Genomic DNA, 21935 nt, shown 5'->3' on the forward strand with positions numbered 1-21935 from the left:
AACTTCGCCTGCCTCTGCTAGTCCTTATTTATTCGCTTAGGATGCCGGGGACTTTTAATGGACCCGACGCGCGACGGTCGCGTTTGCTTATTTTGCCCGACGTTAATCTGGAGAGAGAGAGAGAGAGAGAGAGAGAGAGAGAGAGAGGGGCCAAGCGAAATTACACTGTCATTTCGCGTCGTACCGACGCTGCTAATGAATATTGATTGCGGATGGGCTACGGGGATATTTGTTTGTTGATTGTGCCGGCGAGACATTAGCGAGCTCGGTTGACAAATTGGGGAAACAGTTAGCGCCGAGACCGCCAGGGTAAATGCATTTTTGCTGATGGAAGGGCGCAGGTGATTTCGTTGGCGTCGGGGGTGGCTCGCAGGGCCAATCTCGCTTCGCAACATTTTTCTCCGTCTTATTTTCACGTTCATTTATGTTATAAATTACCTCGGGAATTTATCACATGCAGGAAGTGCTGTGTCTTTTTCTTGGCGTGTGTTTGCAGGCGTCTGTTCGAGTCTGCAACGATTTGATCAGCTCTGGATATAGTTTATGATATGAATCTTCCTGTGGAGCATTTTTCTCTGTCCTATTTTTATGTTCATCTATTTTATAAATTACTTTGTGAGCGTATAAAATGAAAAGGAAATGTTGTGCTTCTATTGACGAGCGTTTGCTGTCGTTTGAGCAAGTTTGCATCAATTTTATCAGGTCTGGAAATAGTTTATGATATGAATCTTCCTGTGTAGCATTTTTCTCTGTCCTATTTTTATGTTCATCTATTTTATAAATTACTTTGTGAACGTATAAAATGAAAAGGAAATGTTGTTTTTCTAATGACGAGCGTTTGCTGTCGTTTGAGCAGGTTTGCATCAATTTTATCAGGTCTGGAAATAGTTTATGATATGAATCTTCCTGTGTAGCATTTTTCTCTGTCCTATTTTTATGTTCATCTATTTTATAAATTACTTTGTGAACGTATAAAATGCAGGAAATGGTGTTTTTCTAATGACGAGCGTTTGCTGTCGTTTGATCAGGTTTGCATCGATTTTCTCAGGTCTGGAAATAGTTTATGATATGAATCTTCCTGTGTAGCATTTTTCTCCTTCCTATTTTTATGTTCATCTATTTTATAAATTACTTTGTGAACGTATAAAATGAAAAGGAAATATTGTGCTTTTATTGGCGAGCGTTTGCTGTAGTTGGATCAGGTTTGCACCAATTTTATCAGCTCTGAAAACAGTTTTATGATATGAATCTTCCTGCGTAGAATTTTTCTTTGTCATATTCTGATATTCATCTATTTCATATATTAGTTTGTGAACTCGTGAAAAGCAAGGAATATTGTACTTTTATTCACGAGTGTTTGCAAGTGTTTGTCAAAGTTTGTGCAATTTTATTTGCATTAAGAGACATATGACACGAGAGACAACGTGCTAAATAAACGAAAGGTGTATTAGAATTTCGCGCAGAAGTTTGAAGATGAAGAGTGGGAGGCGTGAATGAAGGATGAGGGTTCGTAGGGTGAAAATGACGGATGATTTTCTTCTGTTGCAACAGGTACAGCGAGAGCGTCGGATTTGACAGTTTCACGCTGCCTCTCAACGAGAGAGACGAAGCGTCGCCACCGCCAACGCCACCAGTCCGAGACGCGTCGAGCCTCAAAGGCGTCTGCTATGGGCCTGGCCACGAGAAATACCCGTCGTGGCCCAGCGCGCCGGAGAGACACCCTGACGAGGACGTTCACGGCGCAGGTCACAACAGCGGATCCCATCGTTCCAAGTCCTGGACCGATCACACCAATTACCCGAAGGAGAAGCCAGCCCAATACACCAGACCGCACACGAAGAGGCCCAATCCTGCGTTCACGCAGCAGGTAACGTCCATTCTCATTCCTATCCATCATTATTTCCTTCCAAAACGAATATCAAGGCCCCGTAACTTCCACGAACTTCGCTAGACCTTCGCAAACAGCCGAATCGTTACGACCAATTTATTTAACAGTGCTCGCTGAAAGTTCGCTGGTATTTTAACGCGTATCCCCTTGGATTTTGACCTCCCCTCTTTGTCATATTTGATGAATTAGAGATTCGTTGATGGTCACAAGTTTTATCTAATATCAGATTATTTCTGGAAGAAATTTGAAAGCTTAGTATTTGTTTCTTTTGCTCACTTTTCTCTCTGCAATTTTGAAATACGGCCTTCTTTAACAAACCGATAGACGAAAAGCTGCCGGCTTCCACTTTCTCGGTCTCCTCCACTCCTATTGGTAGACCATTGACTCATCCTCCGAGCGCATGCAAAACACTCAGCGTTTCTCCGAAAGCGATACGTCACCGTGCCAATTACGTTTTGTAAGGTAATTCGTCCGCGTGGACGTGTCGGCGTGGCGAGTACTCGTGCGTCGCGGTTGGTTACGAAATTGAAAACTCATTTGCAAGGAGGCGAAGCGCTTTCGACGGTGTTAACGAGTCACGAGAGAGGGAGAGAGAAAGAGAGAGAGAGAGAGAGAGAGAGAGAGAGAAAGAGAAAGAAGGAGAGAGGCGTTATCGTTCTGTTTCCAGCGTGTTTGAATCGGCGGGCGAGGTTTCACGACGGGCCCAGGAAGTTTAATTGGCCCCGAGAGCGTGTCGCGTTAAGCATCGGGCCCCGACGTAGGTCAGAACCTTGGCAAGATCGTGCTGCGCCCTAAAACGACGAACACAATTAATCTCCCACACCCGCGCACCCTCCTTTCTCTCCGCGGGTGACATAATCGTCGCCGGCCGGCGAAGTAGGCCAGCAATTTCGTGGCAACACACACGGGCCCTGTTGTTCGCTGCATGGGGTCCACCGAGACCCAGTAACACTTTGCCTGAGGTGCGCGAATTTCGAGGGAAAAGCAAGGAAAGGATATCTCGGCCTGTTTCAAAACATCGAAGTACGATTTTATTCAATCCGTTGATTTCTTTCGAACAGGATTCAGGACTTCTTCGTTAGCATAATTAGACCGTTGAAATCGATTTTCAATCGAACGACGCGCATAGCCACGCAAAAAAGCGAAACACTTAGCTTTAAGAGTCGGATTATGGCGATTCTCGAACACGCGCGATTGCGTAAGGAATTACGCAGTCGGCGTACACGCGGTTAGGATGGCTACTAGGGTATACCACTAACAGTTACTTCGAATGGCTCTTAGACGGAACAACGATTTTCCTCGTTGCAGCTGAAGACCGTCATGGAGCGGTGCGAGAAGATCCCAGCGGAGACTTTCGAGTCTCGGAATAGGGCTAACGTGGAGGAGGAGCCGAGATTATGGCCCCGTGTTGATCGCGAGGGTAAGGCTTTGGGTGATGAAGAGTATGTCGTCCCATCGCCGCCTGAACGCGAGCAGCAGACCGCTCAGACCCTCAGCCATGCTGATTTGGAGGCTTATGTTAGGAGCTATCAGGATCCCCAGGTGTCCCAGGTAAATACTACTCACTTTGGTTTAAACCCAATCGAACTAAACTGTTTTACAACGAAAACATTCTACTTATTTCTACGTGAATTATTTTAGAAAAATTGGATACAGTAGAAATGTTCAGTATAAAATTAAGACACCGTTAATTTTGTTTACCTTCTAATCGAACTGTTAGATAAACAATATGTCAGACACTCTGATCTCGAAAGTGCTCGTCTTACCACGCGTCGAAGTCTCTCGCGTTCACGATGTAGTAACACGAATCTGCCCCGAGAAATGAAGTTGAATTCCTATGTAAAACATTAAATATTGCGTGCAGTTGCATTGTATATTTTCTATTAATCGTAACATAAATTTTGTTGACGCAGGTGGATATATACAGGGAGGCCACGCTGACACAAGCAGGTCTCGAGGAATACACAAGGGTGCAGCACTCTCAGCAGGCCAGTTACGCACAATCCGAAGGCTACCACAGTTACGTTTCCAGCGTGGACTCCACAACGAACACCCCGTTCCTCGACAGGTACCGCAGCCACTTGCAAACGCTGTTTCTTCTTCTTCGACTCATACACGATTAATCCAACTTCAACCTCTATCTTCCAGACTGCGAAGAGACAGCGAGGCAGTAGCACAGCGACCAACGTCCACCTGGGAGGACACCTCCAGAGAGGGCAGAGACAGCGTGGTGACCACCTCGAGTGGCAGTGCGTCGAGCAGCGAGACCCTGAAATGGCACGGTTCGATGTCGGACGTGAGCGTCTCGAGCGGCCTGCCGGCACGTCAGAGCACGTCAGACCGTTGGCACCATGGATCGATGTCGGACGTGAGCAGCGTGAACGGTGGGATCCTGCCTCAAAAATCGAGCAACGGTTGCCACGAGAAATGGCAAGGTTCTATGAGCGACGTCAGCAGCACCGGACTCTCTCCGACCACCAAGGGCAGACACAGCGAAAAATGGCCGGACAAGTGGCAAGTCTCCATGAACGACCGCAACAAGCAGATCCAGGGAAGATCTAGCTTGCCTGCAGTGATCAGCCACTGTAGTTCCTCGACTAACGTTGCTGACGTGTCGACGGTTCGCGAGAGTAAGTGGCAGGAGTCTAACATCGACGAGGAATCGTTGGAGAAGTCGCAGACCAGTTCGGAGTGGGATGGATCGATGAGGATTGAGAACGATAAATACGGATCGCTGACTCAGCCGATGCCGCAGAGCCCTATTCGTCAGCCGACGAGTCCACAGAGTCCCGAGACCTGGAATCCTATACACGGGTCTATGTCTGATGTTAGCCAGGCTAATGGACTGTCTTGCAGCAAGCAGCTGATTGCTCATAGTGCCAGAGTCCAGACTCCGCAGAGACATCATTCCGAGAGCGTGCTGTATCTGGATCGAGAGAGGAGCCAGCGGAAACTGTACCCTGTTAGCACTACGCAGCCTCAGGAGTCATCTCCGTCTTCAAGGTAGCAAGACGAAGTCCATTAACACCTACATTTTACACTTTAAATCGGAACACGTGTTCAGCGATTTATAAGGTCGATGGTGGTAGCCTGATTCTTTGTTTATGATGTTAGAGAAATAAGACTGCTTTTAGATTCTTCGTCATGATGCCAGAACCATAATGTTATTGTTAAGTCCAGCTCAGTCGTACCATTAAACATTCACGACTATCCTTTACGAGCCACGATCATAAAAATTTTAGTAACAAGGCAGTGCTTCATGATCGAGTAACTTTTCCTAAAATCGCCTAAATCGTCCTCTCTTCTTCCAGGATGCTGTCCACCCAGCCGCCCCAGATGTCGGTAGCAGAGCGCATAAACGAGCTGGAGAAGCAGCAACAGCAGCAAATGCGCTACACCTACCTAGACCCTGAGAAGCGTCACCGAGTCTCCGACCCAACGCTGAAAGCTATACAAAAGAAAGCTCTGCTGTCATTCTACGAGCGTCATCATCAAGCTTCCTGGAGGTCCGAGCCTCAACTGGCCCAGGGAACTGCTCCAGCTCCGCAGAGTCCACCACCACAGCCACCCCCGCGTCCCAGACCATCGTCTTCCAGACGAGCTAGTTCTGCTTCCGATTATGCCAGCGGTGCCTGGAGGGAGAATGCTAACAGAAGTCAGAATCAGGGTAACGGGGACTTGCCGAGTCCGAAGCATCAGCACAGCAACAGCTGTGGTAGTTTGTCTACGGATCTGCTAGGTCCAGTGATAGTTGGCCCAGCTATATCCATTGATGATTGGGTCCCAGAGAGGCCGCCCAAGAAACCTCACTTGAGGAACGTGTACAATGATCGTGTTCCTAGCCCAGACTTGCCTCCACCTTCACCCCCGACTGTCACCGAGAACGAGGTGCACGATTGCGACGATCCTCTGCCTCCTCCGCCCCCGGAACTCAGCGAGGACTGCTTCACGGACCCCCAGAGAAAGCCTAATCATCATCCCGAGGAGCCCAAGGCCAGGGACAGGTCCTGCGACAGACACAAGCTGGAGAGACACTCGATGCGAAGGTCGAAGCACGGCAGCAAACGAGAGCTCGAAAAGTCGGCTCCTTCAGGAAAGTCATCGCCCAACTCTCCTACCAAGACTCCTCAGGAGCAAGATCATCAGTTCGTCAGAGCTACCATAGCTCTGAAGCACGCGGAATCCGAATTAGTTCTCGAGAACGGTGTCTCTGCCGGGTTCGCCACTCACAGGATGGTAGCCACGGGCAGGTCCAGCTTGAGATACCCCTCCACGCAGAAGCTGATGGTGAACGGAAGAGTGACTCCAGCGAGGAGGATATCCGAAGAACGCTCCTTTGCTAAAAGACCCCCGGCACAGCTCCCTGATCTCATCTCCCAGCGTTATAGCGATTCCGGGAACCAGAGGCCTGCTCCCCAAGTGCCTGTCGAGCCGAGGATCATCAGACAGGAGTCCATGAGAGTGGACAGCTCCAGACTCGACGTCTCTGGCTTATTGCGGAACGAGTCCTCCCAGAGACTGGAGTCTTCTTCGGGTCAGAGACCTCAGCCCCAGGTGCCCAAGAGCGCCGACAAAAATTCCTCCGGCAACCAGGCGAACCAGTCAACGAGACCGAACTATCTACCTGTCCCCGAGAACCAGAAGAGCTCCTCCAAGTACCTGGAAGGCGCAAGTCACGCGTTCTCGATCGGCAGCCCGGTGAAGACGGGTTACGAAGCCAACTCGAAGATGTTCCCTGCGGAGGCGAGTCCTCAGAAGTATCACGAGCCGCCGAAGTACGTGGGTAACCATCATCAACGACACGGGGATGCCGCGCAGAGGAACTACTATGCCTTGCCGCCGAAGTATATCGACGCTCCGAAGCAGAAGCCTCAGCCACAGTGTCCTACCGAGAGATTCAGCGGATCCGGCTCGCCTAGTTCGCCACCGCCGCCGCTTGCACCTAGACAGAACACCCCTGGGAGGAAGTCGCTGCCACCCCCGCCAAGACCTGCACCCCCGCATGCTGTTCAAGGGTGAGTCTTAACATTTCTGTTAACAGTTTGAAGATTGGGAGATTTGTAACGAGCCTATTGATAGAACTGTAAGGATATTCTTGTGAGTGCTGGTTTCAAGAGAAATTATTGTGTTACTTTTATGAAGACGAGATGTTGGTTTATCAATTAAATTGCTGTCGTTACTGAGCAATTTATTGGAAATTTAGATGTCGATTGTCAGGTTAAATTTTGACGAGATTGATCACGGTAACTGATGGTATTTACAGTGTCCGTTGTGCGTCCAGAATTGCTATGCTCCACCGTGTTCCCTCATTGAACGTCCGGTCTTTATCTCGTCCCACTCATGTCGCAACCAACAAGAAACCCGCAAAATTTTGTTTATGTCCCCATCGCGTTATCCGCGTGCCGTTTCATTAATTCCCAAGCAACAAACCGAATTGGTCAACGGTGAGGCCCTCGAGGGTTAAAATGTACCCTTTTCGCAAGCGTTCTCGCGATTGCCAGTTTTCCAAGCCGTTCTGCCAAGCTCGTTACATTATTCCTGGCGACGTTTATTCGCCGATTCGATGTTGCGCACCGCAGCAACGTCCCCGACGATGATCAGTGGCAAAGACACCGCTTGGTTTTTGGAACGTTCTGGAAGGTACTGGTTTTCGCAATCGGCGGGGATCTCCGCGGACATTTGTTTAACCGGTCGTCAATTAGAGATACCGTGGATCGCGGACGGAGCCTGCGAACGTGGAACGCACACGATCCTGTAATTGCGGCATAATTGAATGGTAAATGGTCGCTGCCTGCGCGACGCGCTCGCAGCGTCATCCATTATACCCGCTGCGCGACGTCTCGGCCGCTTATCCCGAGATCGATCAGCGGAATCAGTGGTAACCGCGAGCATTCCCTCGGTGTTGTCGATAAGACGCTTATTAACGGCCCGGGAGATCGATAGATCGCCGGGGAACCGACCGACGGACAACCCTTTGGCAGCCCTTCGGCAGACCATTCGACATAATGCTGCACCGGGGACTTCAAAAAAGAAGATTCCTGCGTTTTACCGATTTTCTAGAGGTTCGGGGAGAACCGTGCCGGTGATTTCGAGGATCTATTCTGGAGGAAGTGGCGCGGGAGATCGATAGATCGCTGGAAGATGCTAGACATTTAGATGTCGGTAGTCGCCATTAGGGAAACGTTCACAAACCTGGGATTTGTGTTGGCTCATATTGATCCCCTGATAGTTGAGAGTAGGTCTGACTGATTTCACTGATCATTTACAAAATGGATGGCTGGAGAGATCCGTAAATCGATGGGGAGGTCGTCGACCCTCTAGCTATCCTCTAAGGACACTACAACACAGAAATTTGGAAAACTGAGATTCCTGTCGAATTACGTTGGTCCTCTGGTGATTTAAGTCGTGGACTAGCATTGCTTCGCCGAATCAATTATGGCAGAAGCGGTCAGAGAGATGAATAAACAATCAGAACTCTAAACACGTCAGAGATTCTTGAAAAAAATCTAGGTTCCAGTTTTACTGTCTTCCCCGACGACTTCCAGTCGAACGGTACACTATCCTGAACCTTGGCAGAGCGGTTTACGGTTCCGTCCATTGTTTCTCACGGTCTGCCGTAGAAATGGCGGCCGGGCGTTTAGGGCCCGCCGTCGAATTCGTGATTCGATAGTCGAAATCGACCCAGCGAGCAGAGAGCGGTCATCGAAAAGGATGGTTGGCCAGGTCGCTACGAAACGGGAAGACGGCGATTCTTTTTCGTCAGCGGCGAGTCCGCAAACTCGTAAATCCCCCATGGGATCATGGGAGTCGGAGACGGTGTGCCGATAGTTCGGCGAACTGCTCTCGAGGCTCTCCTCGGCGCAGTTAGAGAGACCGCGCGGTCGTTAATTATCTTCTCGTTCGCTCGCTCGAGCGAATCGCATGCATTACCATCGGATTATCATTGCAAATCTAACGGTGCCCATTACCGCCGGGTGATTTACGAGCGTGTGACTTTCCCTGAATCGCGTCCACCGTCGTCGGGGCCCTAAACGCCGCGACGTCGCCGATCTGGCCCCGCGGAAATGATTATGATGCGCCGTTTCAATTAAAAACCTCGGTTAAATTACAGTCCCGGGATCGATCCTCGAGGACGAGCGACACTCGACTCGCGAGACGCGTTCACGGTGACTCGTTCACTTTATTTCCGTGACTGCGAGCTTAGCGTGATCTACTTAGCGGACTGCGCATCATAATTCTCTGAACTTGGACGTGGCTTAGAAACGGTCTTATCGGGCGTGTAATTTATTCGAAGGCTACCGTGGATCGGCAGTAATTCACCAGGCGAGACAAATTTAGTATTCAAACGTCCTGCCGGAGTCACACATGGCTGATGATCGGATTTGGTGTCGCATCGATTTTATTCGCGTCTCCATTTAACCCTAATACCTTGCCCCGTAATATTGAGTCAGTGACGAAGAGTATGATACTCTGGGCGTTGCGAAGGAGTGCTGGAGGCACAGTAAGTAGCAATTTGGTTTCCTAAGGGTTCGGAATCGGCGGATTGGGAAACGAGAGGGGTCGATGGCGGTTTCGTGACCCGTCCGGCCGCCTCTTTGTCCATCGGTACGTTTTTGGGTCACGAGACGTTCACCAGAAGGGGATCGCCGTTGTTCGAGAGGACTCGAGCGATGGCGCGAGAGGAAATTAACGATGGATTAATAATAATTGCGCCGCGAGGAGGAGACGGCGATGGCGAAGGGTACAGGATGTAGACTCGATCCCACGGGCCGATAAGCCGTTTCACCTTTCTTTTGTTTCGTTCTCGCTCTGATTGGGTGGCCAGCGTGGCTTCTGTGACGGTCGAGCGGTCGTACGACGCCGACCTCGCGACACGGTTCGCGGAGCGAACACCTCGACCTTCGACAGGAAGAGTTACAGATCCGTGGAGGAGAACACGAAGAATCCTCAAAAATGTACTTCCTTGAAAATTCTGATTCCCGAGGTCGTTTCAAGTAACTTTTTCCTTTGCGGAAATGTTCTCCGCGGCTTCGTTAAAGAGTTATTAACCAAAAACACGGGCCAATCAGGACGCGTCGGTAGGGGACCGATCGCGGCTCGGCCAATGACAACGCCACGCTCGACGGGACTTGTCGCAGAGCCGCGCCTTGATTGGTCCGTGTTTTTCGTTAATAACAAAGCCGCGGAGGACATTTTCGCAAAGGAAAAAGTTACTTCAAATCACCTTAGGCATCACCCCTTTTAAGGAAGTACATTTTAGGAACACCCTGTATTAACACTAGGTTTACGGGACGCGTCAAAAAGACACGTTCTAATATCATTAATTTACGATTATTGAGATTATGAAGATGCATTCATGAGGAATTATTCAACAAATTTATTTCTTTGGGTATATGTTATTTTTAAAATGGCTAAAAATTTAGATAGACACATTCTCGTAAAATAGTCACTTTTAGTGCTCCGCAAACCTAGTGTTAATTGTGTTTTATTACTGACTAATAAAATTTGAGAAACCCCTCACACGATGTTTATTAAATTCAATTTCTGCTGCGGAAGAAAACGTCAAACAGAAATTAAGAAAGCACGCTTGCAAAAGAATGCCGACTGTTCGCAGTCGCTGTCACGTACACGTGATTTCGCACAGTGGCCAATCAGCCGTAATGAGCCGAGCGTAATTATTACTCCGCCACGCCGGCCGTCGACCCAGCATGCGTCCACGTAATGCGAGACTGGAAAAGTTGCGCCGAAAGAACGTCGCCGATTCGGACAATCGCGCGGCGAGACCGTTCGCCGACGAGATGGTTCCTTCGACTTCTTCTCCTCGTCCCTCTCTTCTTCGGGGTATTCGAGCCCGCGAAGGCTTAACCTTTCCGGCGAACCCGAGCCACGAGGTAGAAATGTCAGAAAAAAGGTTACCGCGTGTTGGCACCAGGGGCGTGTTGGCCTGTTCCTCGCCGCTCGATTATGCTCGCCAAGAGAGCAGTCTAGCGCGTGAGAATTTTCGTCGACTTGGATCGAATAGTTGACTAGGCTAGACAATGAATTGATATTCTTGTAGGGCTCCTATTAGGCGAAGAAGTAGCAATTTTTATAGCAGATTAGGCTGTGCAAAAGTTGATGTTTTCGAAAGACGAAAATCAATATTAATCTTCTATAATCATTTTTCTCTGGTTTCTGGTACCTCTAGGACGATAAACATTGAGTTGCTGCAGAAGTCACTCATCCCTTATTAAACAATTTTGTGCAACCTGTCGATACACTTGAACAAATCGTACAAATTTCTTTCCACAGTTTGCATGAGCTTGAAGTTTGCAAATAATGAAAATCGTTATTAGTATCCTACCGGGTTGACGCGCAAGGTACGCTCATGCTTGAAGGCCAATTTTGTGTTGACAATCCATTTTTAATGACTAAGCGTTTACCATCATTTTACAGTCGCGACCGCAGCAGGATATTAAAGTTTCTCCGAGCGGAATCAGCGAAACTCGAGTGATCGCACGATTTACTTTTCTTGCGATAATATCGCAGTTGGCGAAAAATGAGTCGGCCATAGATCCCATTCGATCTAGTAATCCAATCGCGGTTCACCTCTCGGTCTTCTGTTGCGATGATTTTTGCTCGCTTTTACAACGTCCTGTACCAAATTTAGGGTAGCCTGGCTAATTGCGATACCATAGCTTCCTCCGCATTTGACTCTCACCAGTTCCACAATCTTCTTTAATAGTAGAAGGGTGGCATGAAAAGGTGTATAATTACCTCCGAAAGAAATGATCTTCATATAAAAAAGAAAAGCGAGTGACCGGATTAAAATGATTAAGAATGGAAATAATATCCTGCGGCCTCCGGATCACGCGATCGATGCAGAAAAAACGTATTTCAAGCGAAGACGCGCGGCGATCCGAGAGTTCATCTACCCCCACCGAGTTCGGCTCCATTTTATAAGGTAGGAATAATGGCCGATGATGCGCGCGTTGACCTTCGCCGACCATTTATCTTCGGCCCAGCTGCAGAACGGTCTTATTAAAGCGAACCAGATCGGAAACGGGATCAGCCGCGTACGTCAATCATGTGCCAGATCGGACGACGCGTTCTCAAGGCAACACCGTCGTCGGACGCACACAACTCTTTTTTCTGAGAAACGCGTGTAATTCTGATAATTGAGCGTGGGCGGCGAGTAAATTGGTCCGGGCAGACACGCGTAAACAGCGCCGGTTAAACGGGCCGCTGTTTACACGATTCGTTCCCATCTTCTCCCTGGACCCAGAGATCCATAGATCGCTTTCGGAACACAAAGCCCAGGAAACCTTCCCGCACAGAAATCGGTATCCGTCGAAATTACATTGGTCGTTAAAAATCGTCGAAAAATTGAGTACAGTTGAGGAAATTCTAGTAAGTCCCGTGCAATTTCAATCTAATTGAACGCCACGGTAAAAATTACCCGAGCGAAGAACGCGTTCCAAGTGTCACAGAACGTGCAGCCGATTCTCCAGCCATTTGCTCCTAGGCGGTTAGGCGTAGACGAAGCTGTTTAGTGTCGCCGTGACAATCGAGCGACCTAGATCAACCTTGTTCCCCCATTTTCTGTCATTTCCATCATTCTTGCTCCTCTCCGGACTCGAGCGGAGAACTCGTTTCGCTCGAAACACCTGCGGCTGTATAAAGGCAAGACCGCGACCTCAACAGGCTATCCAACAGGCTGCCTCGGGTATCGCTTAACACCGGTTGCTCGTCGTCGTTCTCTCTCTCTCTCTCTCTCTCTCTCTCTCTCTCTCTCTCTCTCTTTCTCTCTCGGCCAAGTCGAGTGACATCGTGTAAGGCTATAGCTGGAGAAGAAAAAGAGGCGCACACGGTGGATCGTATTATCATACGACGAGCACGGCTCTCGTCCGATTTCGTTACACTGTTGCTGCCGAGAATCTGGAAAGGTTATTCTCCGTCTTCCTCGGACATTTTTCATTATCAGATCGGTAGGGACGGTTCACAGGATTTTAGAAACTCGGTTCCATCTTGACCTGGATACGATTTTATTTCTTTCGGAGCCCCGATAAAATCGTCGTTTTAGGTAATGGGACCAATTAAGAGTTTTTATCTTGGAGCAGGGAGCAGTAGTTCCGATGCTTGTGGCATTTTATGGATTTTCGTGGTATTTCGTATCGTTTCGTTTTGTTTTTAACCTAGTGATGCTCGGAGTCCGAGCGATGCCCGGTTGCCTCTTGAGTATACAAATTTGCGAAAATATCTATGTTGGAGTCTAAATGTAGAATTGTAGCATGCACAGATCTAGCAAGGAAGTGACACAATTTTTACATAAATTATCACTCACATACGATCAGCCCTGAATTAATCCTAGAGGCATAGAAAACCTGAATCTTAAACTAAATTTAAAATAGCAAGCAGGATCCACAGACCCAGAGATCTAATCTTACTGCTTAATAAGGAACACAGAAATTAATTAATAAAATCGCAGTAGCAAGGTACAATCGGTCCGCGAATAACAAGATTACGCAGGAATGTTAAAACGATTGTTTTTCTCCGATTCGAAACTCTTATCGCCATCGAGTGCACTTAAACTTTGCCAGAGACCCAAATATTAATAACGTTGCGAACGAAAATTTTATTGGCCAGCAGTATTGGCAAGGGTTATTATTGATAATCTTTTTCTTCTTTAAGCCACCAGGGAACGGCTATCGTGATCGATCGCGCGTATTGGAGGAATTCATGGCTTGTTTAACCTGTCTGTTTATTTTAGTCGATCGCAGCGCAATTGATAAGCGATTTCGAAACCGTAGAAGTCACGTTCGCTATCGCGAAGCGTCCGGCGCGGTGCGAAGAAAAATGGATACCGTCTGCTTGATCACCGGCATGATTGATTATCTACCGAGTGTAGGTACACGTGTATCGCTAATTACGCTGCTCGGTTGATGGAAGCCACGAAATTGAACCGTTTGTGCCGAGGTTAATATGGTTTTATTGTCTTGCTCGATTCGAGCAATTAAGTCGATCGGTATCGGTATCGCGACATCGTATAGTCAGTCACAAAACATCTGCATCGAATCTACGAGATTTTCACTTAATTAGACTACTACTTCATTCTCCCTTCACACGTTAATCAGGGGCAATTGGAGACAGAAGACAAAAATCATACTTGTGCACCTAATGAACCTATAACTATTCTTACGTTATGACAAATACTCGTAGTATAAAATTTATTGCACAATTTAGCCTACAATTTAGTGCATTAATATTGCACAATTTATCTTACAATCTAGTACATTAATATTCCACAATTTTTACTTGTAGGATAACACTTTGGAATTTACTATATAATTATCTTCAAATTAGTATTTGCGTTCAGATTTTATATTTTAGATTTATAGTTTCTTCCAAGAACTACGGAATTTCCAAAAAATGTGCAAAGTGACTCAGTGACAACTGTTCGAGACAGATACAGGAACACCGTTCCTCCAAGGGTTCTGCAGTATGCGCAAAATGTCGGTTAAAACGATGCTAAAAAAAGAGTCGACAGGTGCAGGCGCGGTTTTGCGCTTGGTTGTACCGGCAGCCGTTGCCCGGTCACCTGAACCGTTCGTTTTATAATATTCGCTAATTGCCGGCGCGTTTGCACGATTATTCGCAAGGCGGACGCGGACGCTTGGCGGCCGGTGGCGCAACAGCGTGAGGCAACGGCGACGCACCGCGTCTGCTAATTATCAACGGCAATTAAAAGGAGAACGACGTAGGCCGAGGCGGGACGCGAAAAGAGAATCGCTGAGAGCAGCTATTCGTTTCAGCAGAAGTACTTTCGTCGGCCGAGGAACTCGTAGTGCACAGTGCACTCCTTTGAGTCTCTCTCTCTCTCTCTCTCTCTCTCTCTCTCTCTCTCTCCCTATTCGATTCTATGCGTCTCTATGCGTCTGCTATGCAGCCTTCCAAAGCGTGTAACGTCCTCCCTTGGTGCGTGGCGAGACTCGTTTGACGACTTGTTAAGGAACGGGGTCAATTGCATGCAATCCCGACTAATTCCGAGCGAGTTTAGGAGCGACGGCGATACTGGTAGCGAAGCACGCCTTCATTAACCTGGCTGATTAACGACGAAACGGAAGAGAGGAAAAAACGATCCCGAATTTCGCAACCCCGCCGTCTGCGAATCAGAATGCGACCCGGCGAGCCGCGCTAGGAATGCGCGAGCCAATGCACGCTGCAATATTTTGGTCACTGGCCCGGGTTATCTTTTTCAGAATTTTGTTGGAAATTTTTGCTTTTTACTACAGCCGAATATCTGGAAAAAGACTACACAGTTTTCTTTCAAATCGAATAGGTACCGTCATCGGTAATACGTCGAAAGCCGTCCCGAGCCGTCGCCTTATATCGAAAGAAAAATGTAACAACTTTCCGGTACTTATAATTGCATCAACTAGAATAATTTTGAGCATTCCTTCGCTTTAAGTATCTCATTGATTCATCGACTAGAATAATCCCGACACTTTTTCGGCTTCCAATATCCGACTGATTGATCAACTAGGACAGTTGCGGCCATTTTCTCGCGTTAAGTATCTCATTGATCGACGAACTGAAACTGACTAAAAGAACAAATTTCAGATGAAAATTGTTTCGTTACACATTTCACCGGCTAACTTCAACTACTTGCGACATGAAAGCCTTGAACCTTGAAGTAAAAGGTGCAATAATTTCAGATTAAATTTCAGAGCAAGCATTTCCAGTGCAATATTTTGCACAGATATTCGCAGCCTTATCGATAGGAAGTTAATCGTTTCGGTATCGATACACGAGCCTCGCAAAGAATTTATCGAGTCCGGGAACCGAGTGCAGATAAACTTTTCTCCTCGACGAACCGCTACTACGCCTACCGCGGCAGTGTGTTCGACAGATAGCCAGTTATTGGAGCGGCTGATAGCGACTTAATTAATCGCTCGTTGTACTATAACGATTATAACTTTCTCTCGCGAGCCACTTCGGTAAATTATGCGCACAGACGCCGCGCGCCGGGTCGCGCAATAAATTGCGTAATAAAATCCCTGCCCTCGATCTTTTAGACTCTGATTCCGTCTGTTTCTTCTTTGCTTTTGTTTCGAGAGCGATCTACGAACATCATCGCAACGGAGATTTTACAATACTGTCGCGGTCGGTTTTAATGAGCGACGTGTATCACTTCGGGGGGCAAAAAGTACGCGTGGAATCCTCCGCCGCGGAATACTTTCCACTTCCTTCGACGCGGCGCAAGTGGAACAGACATCGGTGTTTCACCTCGGACAGAGTCCTCATAGCTGATCCATATTTCTGAGATTCGTGGGCGTGCGCGACTGACTTTTTCAGTTCACGATTTTATGGCAGTCGGAGCTACAATGTTGTCGATGCTCGTGTTCCTCGTCCAATAAAATCGGTATTAGGTGTCGAACACGTTCACGTGGTGCGAAGATTCTGGGATATATGTTGCCGAGTTTTGTGGGAGCGGTGGCCGACTTTTTCAGGCCACAATTTTATTGCGGTTGGAACAGCAATGTTGCTCATGTCCCTGATCGTTCGATAAAATTGGCGCTAGCTGTTGAACACGTCGGTGAAGTGTGAAAATTGTAGAATACGAGTTTTATGAATTTTGTGGGAGTGGATGGCCGACATTTCGGTCTACTATTTTATGATGCTATAATTTTCTTTTTTGTATTCTCAGAAAATTAGAACAAGCTGTTAAGGATCTTAAAAATCGAGCGAAGGTCCACCTTTTTAAAATTGTACTTGAAGTTCTACACATTTTTATGCATTGTCGACTCTTTTTTACAAGAATCGGGCAATCTCCAAAATCTGAACTTGTTGCGCCGCGGTCTTCCATTATTTATAAAACAAGATGGAAGTTGCAGTTTCCATCGCGGTTTTACGACAATGGAGGTTCAGCAAAGTAAATGATCGTTCGAATAAGTTGCTCGGAGCAACAGTCGCTGCAGAGCTAATCAGAGTTCGGAGTAAATCCAGATACGGGATCGGAACGATTGTTTGCCAGGTGTCTTTGTTTGCCCCCATCTGTTTGCCAGATTCCGCGCGCAGGAAGATTTTCGGAGTCCGACGCAGCTCTGCGCATAAATTCCGTGGCATTAACGATCCAGATGTGAGCTTGTCGATGCTGTACAATGCGCAGTAAAATTCAGCTGCGGATCCAAGGTCGGACCCACGAAGCGAGATAGGTGGTCAAAAATGCTCGTCGCTGGAATACGAATTATACATTTACAAAGGAATTGGCTAAGTCAGAAATAAAACGACCAATTGCAATGAATAATTCGCTGGGGCATGACAGATATTCGCGGCAGACACCCAAAAAGGCAAATATACTCTCCTCCGGTTTCGCGAAGCCCCGGGCTCGCGATTCGCCAATTTTCCGCATTCCCCGCCATTCCAAAATCATCTCAGCTTCCGGGAACGCGAGTATATGCAACAGACATAGGTCCACTCGTCCTATTAATACCAACCGGCGACGACCGTTCGCGTTCCACCTCCGGAGGCCGCATCGGAGGCAAATAGGTGAGGTTGGTCGTCGGGTACCTGCGGTTCCACGACGGGTCTTCGGCAGGTGCGAGTGGTCGCGGTTTGCTTGGCGGGTGTCACTGACCCTCGGCAATTTTCCAGCCAGCGAGCGGTCAACGATTTCCTCGGACGTGTCCACAACGGCTGGTCCTCGTTGTTTCCCATTTAACCTTCTGCGGACGAAGATTCTTGAAAATATTAACCCCTTGCACTGTAACCTCGAGTCAGACTCGTGATGAGGATTTTCGAACCTGAATACAATTCTATTTTCCTGCAGTCGACGCCTTTGGAGGAGGCGTACAATAAATATTTCTTCCTCGAAGAAATTAAATATACAGTGTCATCCGTTTTTAAACAAACAACGGCAACCAGCTATAGAGGACCCCAAATGAAACAACTTTCACCCCTAACACTTTTTTTGATTCGGTCTTGATTTTTAGATAATTGCAAAAACCCGTCATTTTTTGCGTTCACTTAAGATTGAATATATTAGGACTGCAATTATGTATCTTGATGATTTTTCCTTTGTTTGGTTTAAAATAAATAGGGGCATCTTTTTTGTTAAGTCGCCTTTTTTGTATGACCTTTGGATCTTGGTTTTTTTGACATGGGGCACGCCGTGGAGACTGAATGAAATAACTTCGAAACAAAAGAAGTGTTAGGGGTGAAAGTTGTTCCATTTGGGGTCCTCTATAGCTGGTTGACGTTTGGCCGTTTAAAAACGGATGAACCTGTATAAAATGAACAGCAGTGCAAGGGGTGAAGGCTATTCTTTAACATAACACCGTACGATCGATAGTTTAATCTCTTCTGCTCCCATTTCGAATGCAGTCACCTACGAGATCAAATTCTCCAAGGTCAACGAAGGTCAGGCAATCTTTTCCGCCCATCTGGACCCAACAGAGCCCGATCAGATAAAATTTGGCGTTGCACTCGGACGATCTGCGTTCAGCTGCTTTCGCCAGGCTCTACCACGAAAAATTACCGCCGCGTTCCAGCTTATGGTCGAGCACCTTGGCCGTAGCCAGGGCTGCTGGTCGAAAGATCGTGGAGAGACCTGGCACGGGATCAAGTCTGCCGGCCACGCGTTCCAGAGGCGTATTCTCGTCAGGCAGCACGTGTCCCGGTCTCCGGAACGGCTTTATTATTGCGTTGGGTGGTCCCCGCGTTTCCCTTCGGAAAAACACGTGGTCGCGCGAGCCACGTGCGAAATCGCCGTGCAATAAAGGCCCCGAGGCGTCGTAAACTACCCTGAGCAACGGCGATGCGTCCAGGATCTCTCGGGGCGACCATAAACAACGGGCTCCCATTTAAACTGCGCGCGTTGTTTGAAACGAGCGTCGCCAACCAGCTCCTCTTATCTTTGATGGAAGACTAGGATCAGTGGATCGTATTGGATTCCCAGAATAGGGGCGTGGTTTAGTTGCTCTTGTTCTCATTGAAGACCCATCAATGTGATTTTTTAATCTAGAACTGTCTAGAAAAATTTGCTTGAATTTTGTTGCTGGGGTCTCAACATAAAAATCTTATTGCTCTCTTTGTGTACAGTACTCTGAGTGGGCGTGGCTTAATTGCTGTCAATTTTAATGGAGCCGAGGCAATGGTAGGTACTTGTAGTCATTTCTGATCTGGAAAGGTCCAGAAGCAGCTGAATCTATGTGAATTTTGTGCAAGTGTTCTAAATGGGCGTGGCTTAAGTGCACTCTTTGCACCTAAAGCAGAGCTCCACGGTGCAATACTGTTGCTATACTGAATGTAAAATGTCCCAGGAGCAACTTAACCAATCTAAACCTTTTCAGAATCCTGATAGAATGCCGTCTATCTTGCTCCCCTTATATGTGAGCGCCTTGAGTAGGCGTGGCCTAAATGCTCTCAATTTTAACGGAGCCAAAGCAGTGCTCCAGAGCCTACGAAAGACTTGTGCCTTACGAAACGAGTATATTTCTTTCATCAATATGAATCTTCGATATGAAGCAAAGCTCCGAGCTCAAAATTCGACAAAAAATATTAATTTCTAGTGTCAGCACATGGAACGAAAAATTCTTCTGCGCAACCAGTAGACGTTATCGCGAATCGACGTTAACAGGAACTAATTAAACGGGGACAAAACTGGGCTGCGCGAACGGAATGGAACCGTCAACGATGAAAGGCAGCGTCGACTGTCGTGTGGGTGGAGCATACGCGCACGCGCGCGCGTGTTTATCCAGGTGCGAGCAACAGCGATGGCATATAATTTTTTTCCTGCTCGCTCGCGATCAGGAAGAACGATCGACTTGTGTTATGTGTGTAACTCGAAAACCGAACGTTTTGTTGTACAGTCCCTGTTGCCACGCGTTCTAACGGTAAATTACTTGCGTTAATAATGTCGGGCAATTTAACCATTTACTCGTAGGATAGAGTGTCGCCGCGCGGATACCGTTCCTCGAGACGCTCCCGTGAGCCCGTGTCCGGTGTCGGGGCTGGTCTCGACTCGCTGCCCATTGTCTTCCTCGTCGCGTCGTTGTCATTGTTGTCCACCCGATGCCTTGTTCTTGCCGCCGCGGACTCTTTCTCCGTGACCGACGATCGCGACACTTCGCTTGGAACGAAGGCGAACCCGAGGCGGAAAGGATCGCTCGAGAGGCTCGAGCTCTGAATTTCGACCTCTCGAAACGGGCAACGGGCTCCTAATTGGCCCCCGGAGCCATTGTTCCAGGACAAATGATGTTAAAAAAGGAGGTCGTAACGTTGCAAATTCGACACGGACGATAGACTTATTTATTGTAGCTTCCGTACGTTGGAAGCCTTCAGTGGGCGTGGCTTTGGTGCTCCAGGCTTCAATACAGTGCCCCATTCTGTGACCTTGGTTGATAGAAAGCAATTTAGCAGATGCCGAACGTATTCGAATCTTATCAGAGACTTGACAAAAGAATTACTTTTCTTTGTGGTTTTAAACTTTTCTTGAATAGGGGCGTGGTCACGCTGCTCTCCACTTCAACGGAGCCAAAACAATGTCCTCTTTACTTATGTCTGAAGCCATCTGAAAGTCGCAGCAGTTTCTGCAATATCATCAGACCTTGACAGCAAACTGCCTCCACATAAATCACCCTAAGTGGGCGTGGCTTCGCTGCTCTGGAGGACGCACGCCTGTGCTCCAGAGACCAATCCAAGCTCCCCTCTCGCGTAGACTGATTAAAGGCAACCCTGCTTGAATCGAACGCTTACGAACCGTAAACAAATTTCGTTATTTTCTTTAAACAACTAAGTGGCGAAGCGGGGGCAACGAAAAGTGTTGCACGACGGCGATGATCTCAGCGGAATGACCCAGACAGAAGGAATCCGTCGAGCAAAATGTCTCGGCGAGGAGGAGACATCGACGGTGAGCTCACCGGAGCCGTAAAGATCGTCTCGCGGGTCTCGATCTAATCGACAGCGAGCCGGCGAGCGTATACACGCTCGGTGCCGCGGGATTACACGAGCGCCGCTCTACGGTGAATTTATTAAACCGCGGCGACAAATGAAAGGACGCGCGACAGGATTAATGGACAATGGAGCCAGCGATTCGCGGTTTGTTTTTCCTCCCGCGATACCAACGCGCCGTTCAAATCGAGATCGGCCGGACATGCAGAAAAAACAAAAGATTCACCCCGACCGGCTCCGGGAATAGCGAACGCGTGTTCAACACGACAGTTATATCGGAAGTGTTACGGACGTATGAAAAGCACCGACATCGCCCCCAGACGATGATTTACCTCCGGGAACGGAGAAACGATCCACGGGTTTAATGGCCACCGACGATCCCATTAACGATCGCCGCGTGTATATTTAGCGACGCTCCGGGGCGACTTTTGATGGTCGGAGAATCAAGATCTTTGTGATATTTTTTTTTTTAGCCGGGGAGATTGACGGAACGAGCTCGAATTTCATGGGTATGTTTGATATTGTTTCGAGAACCGAACAGAATTTTTTATCGCCAAAACATACAGCGGTTCCGTTGTTTTTACATATTTTTGACGACGTCAACGAGCGAGCGAGGTATTTAGGAATTTTTTCAACAATAGGGATGGACAGAATCAGTTTAAACTTTGTGAGAGTAACATTAAACAAGAATAAACAATACCGAAATAAAATTGTTTTGAAGACTCTGGTGTTGGCAATTTACCAAAAAATAAAAATCAAGCTAAAACGGTTCAGAATTAAATTTTCATAAAATGCGACTCGCCTGAAAACGCTTTCGCAGATCCACAGTTGGTTCCCGGAAGAGAGGTCCGCGTCCGACGACCCGTTTGGGCAGTTAAAAATATTCAGAGGTATTTAATCAGCGGGTGTCATCCCGGACAGGCAGGACAAGCCTGCCGGTGAGGTCGACCTTAGGGGAATGCAATTTTAAAGCACTCTCGGACGCGATAAATTCGCGCGGAGAAAGTGTTTTCGATCTTGACTAGCTGGTCCCCGATGCGATGCGGCGCGAACGATGAGATAATGCATCGAAGGTCGTCAGTTCTGCGCCGGGGAATCTCGGACGGTCCGAGAGAAA

The 21935-nt window shown here is 47.8% G+C and overlaps 1 protein-coding gene across 2 annotated transcripts in view; it reads left to right on the top strand.

The window, feature by feature from the left end:
- Shrm (shroom) overlaps nucleotides 1-21935 on the top strand; it is a 212161-nt gene that overhangs the window by 125781 nt on the left and 64445 nt on the right. For both annotated transcript variants that reach the window (XM_076793132.1, XM_076793131.1), the window contains exons 3-7: nucleotides 1552-1867; nucleotides 3197-3439; nucleotides 3802-3956; nucleotides 4037-4891; nucleotides 5200-6903. In XM_076793132.1, coding sequence (XP_076649247.1) covers nucleotides 1552-1867; nucleotides 3197-3439; nucleotides 3802-3956; nucleotides 4037-4891; nucleotides 5200-6903 — 3273 coding nt within the window. The remainder of the gene's footprint in view (nucleotides 1-1551; nucleotides 1868-3196; nucleotides 3440-3801; nucleotides 3957-4036; nucleotides 4892-5199; nucleotides 6904-21935) is intronic.

This window comes from Halictus rubicundus, chromosome 9 (genome assembly GCF_050948215.1).
Source record: "Halictus rubicundus isolate RS-2024b chromosome 9, iyHalRubi1_principal, whole genome shotgun sequence".
In the NCBI taxonomy this organism is placed as follows: Eukaryota; Metazoa; Arthropoda; class Insecta; order Hymenoptera; family Halictidae; genus Halictus; species Halictus rubicundus.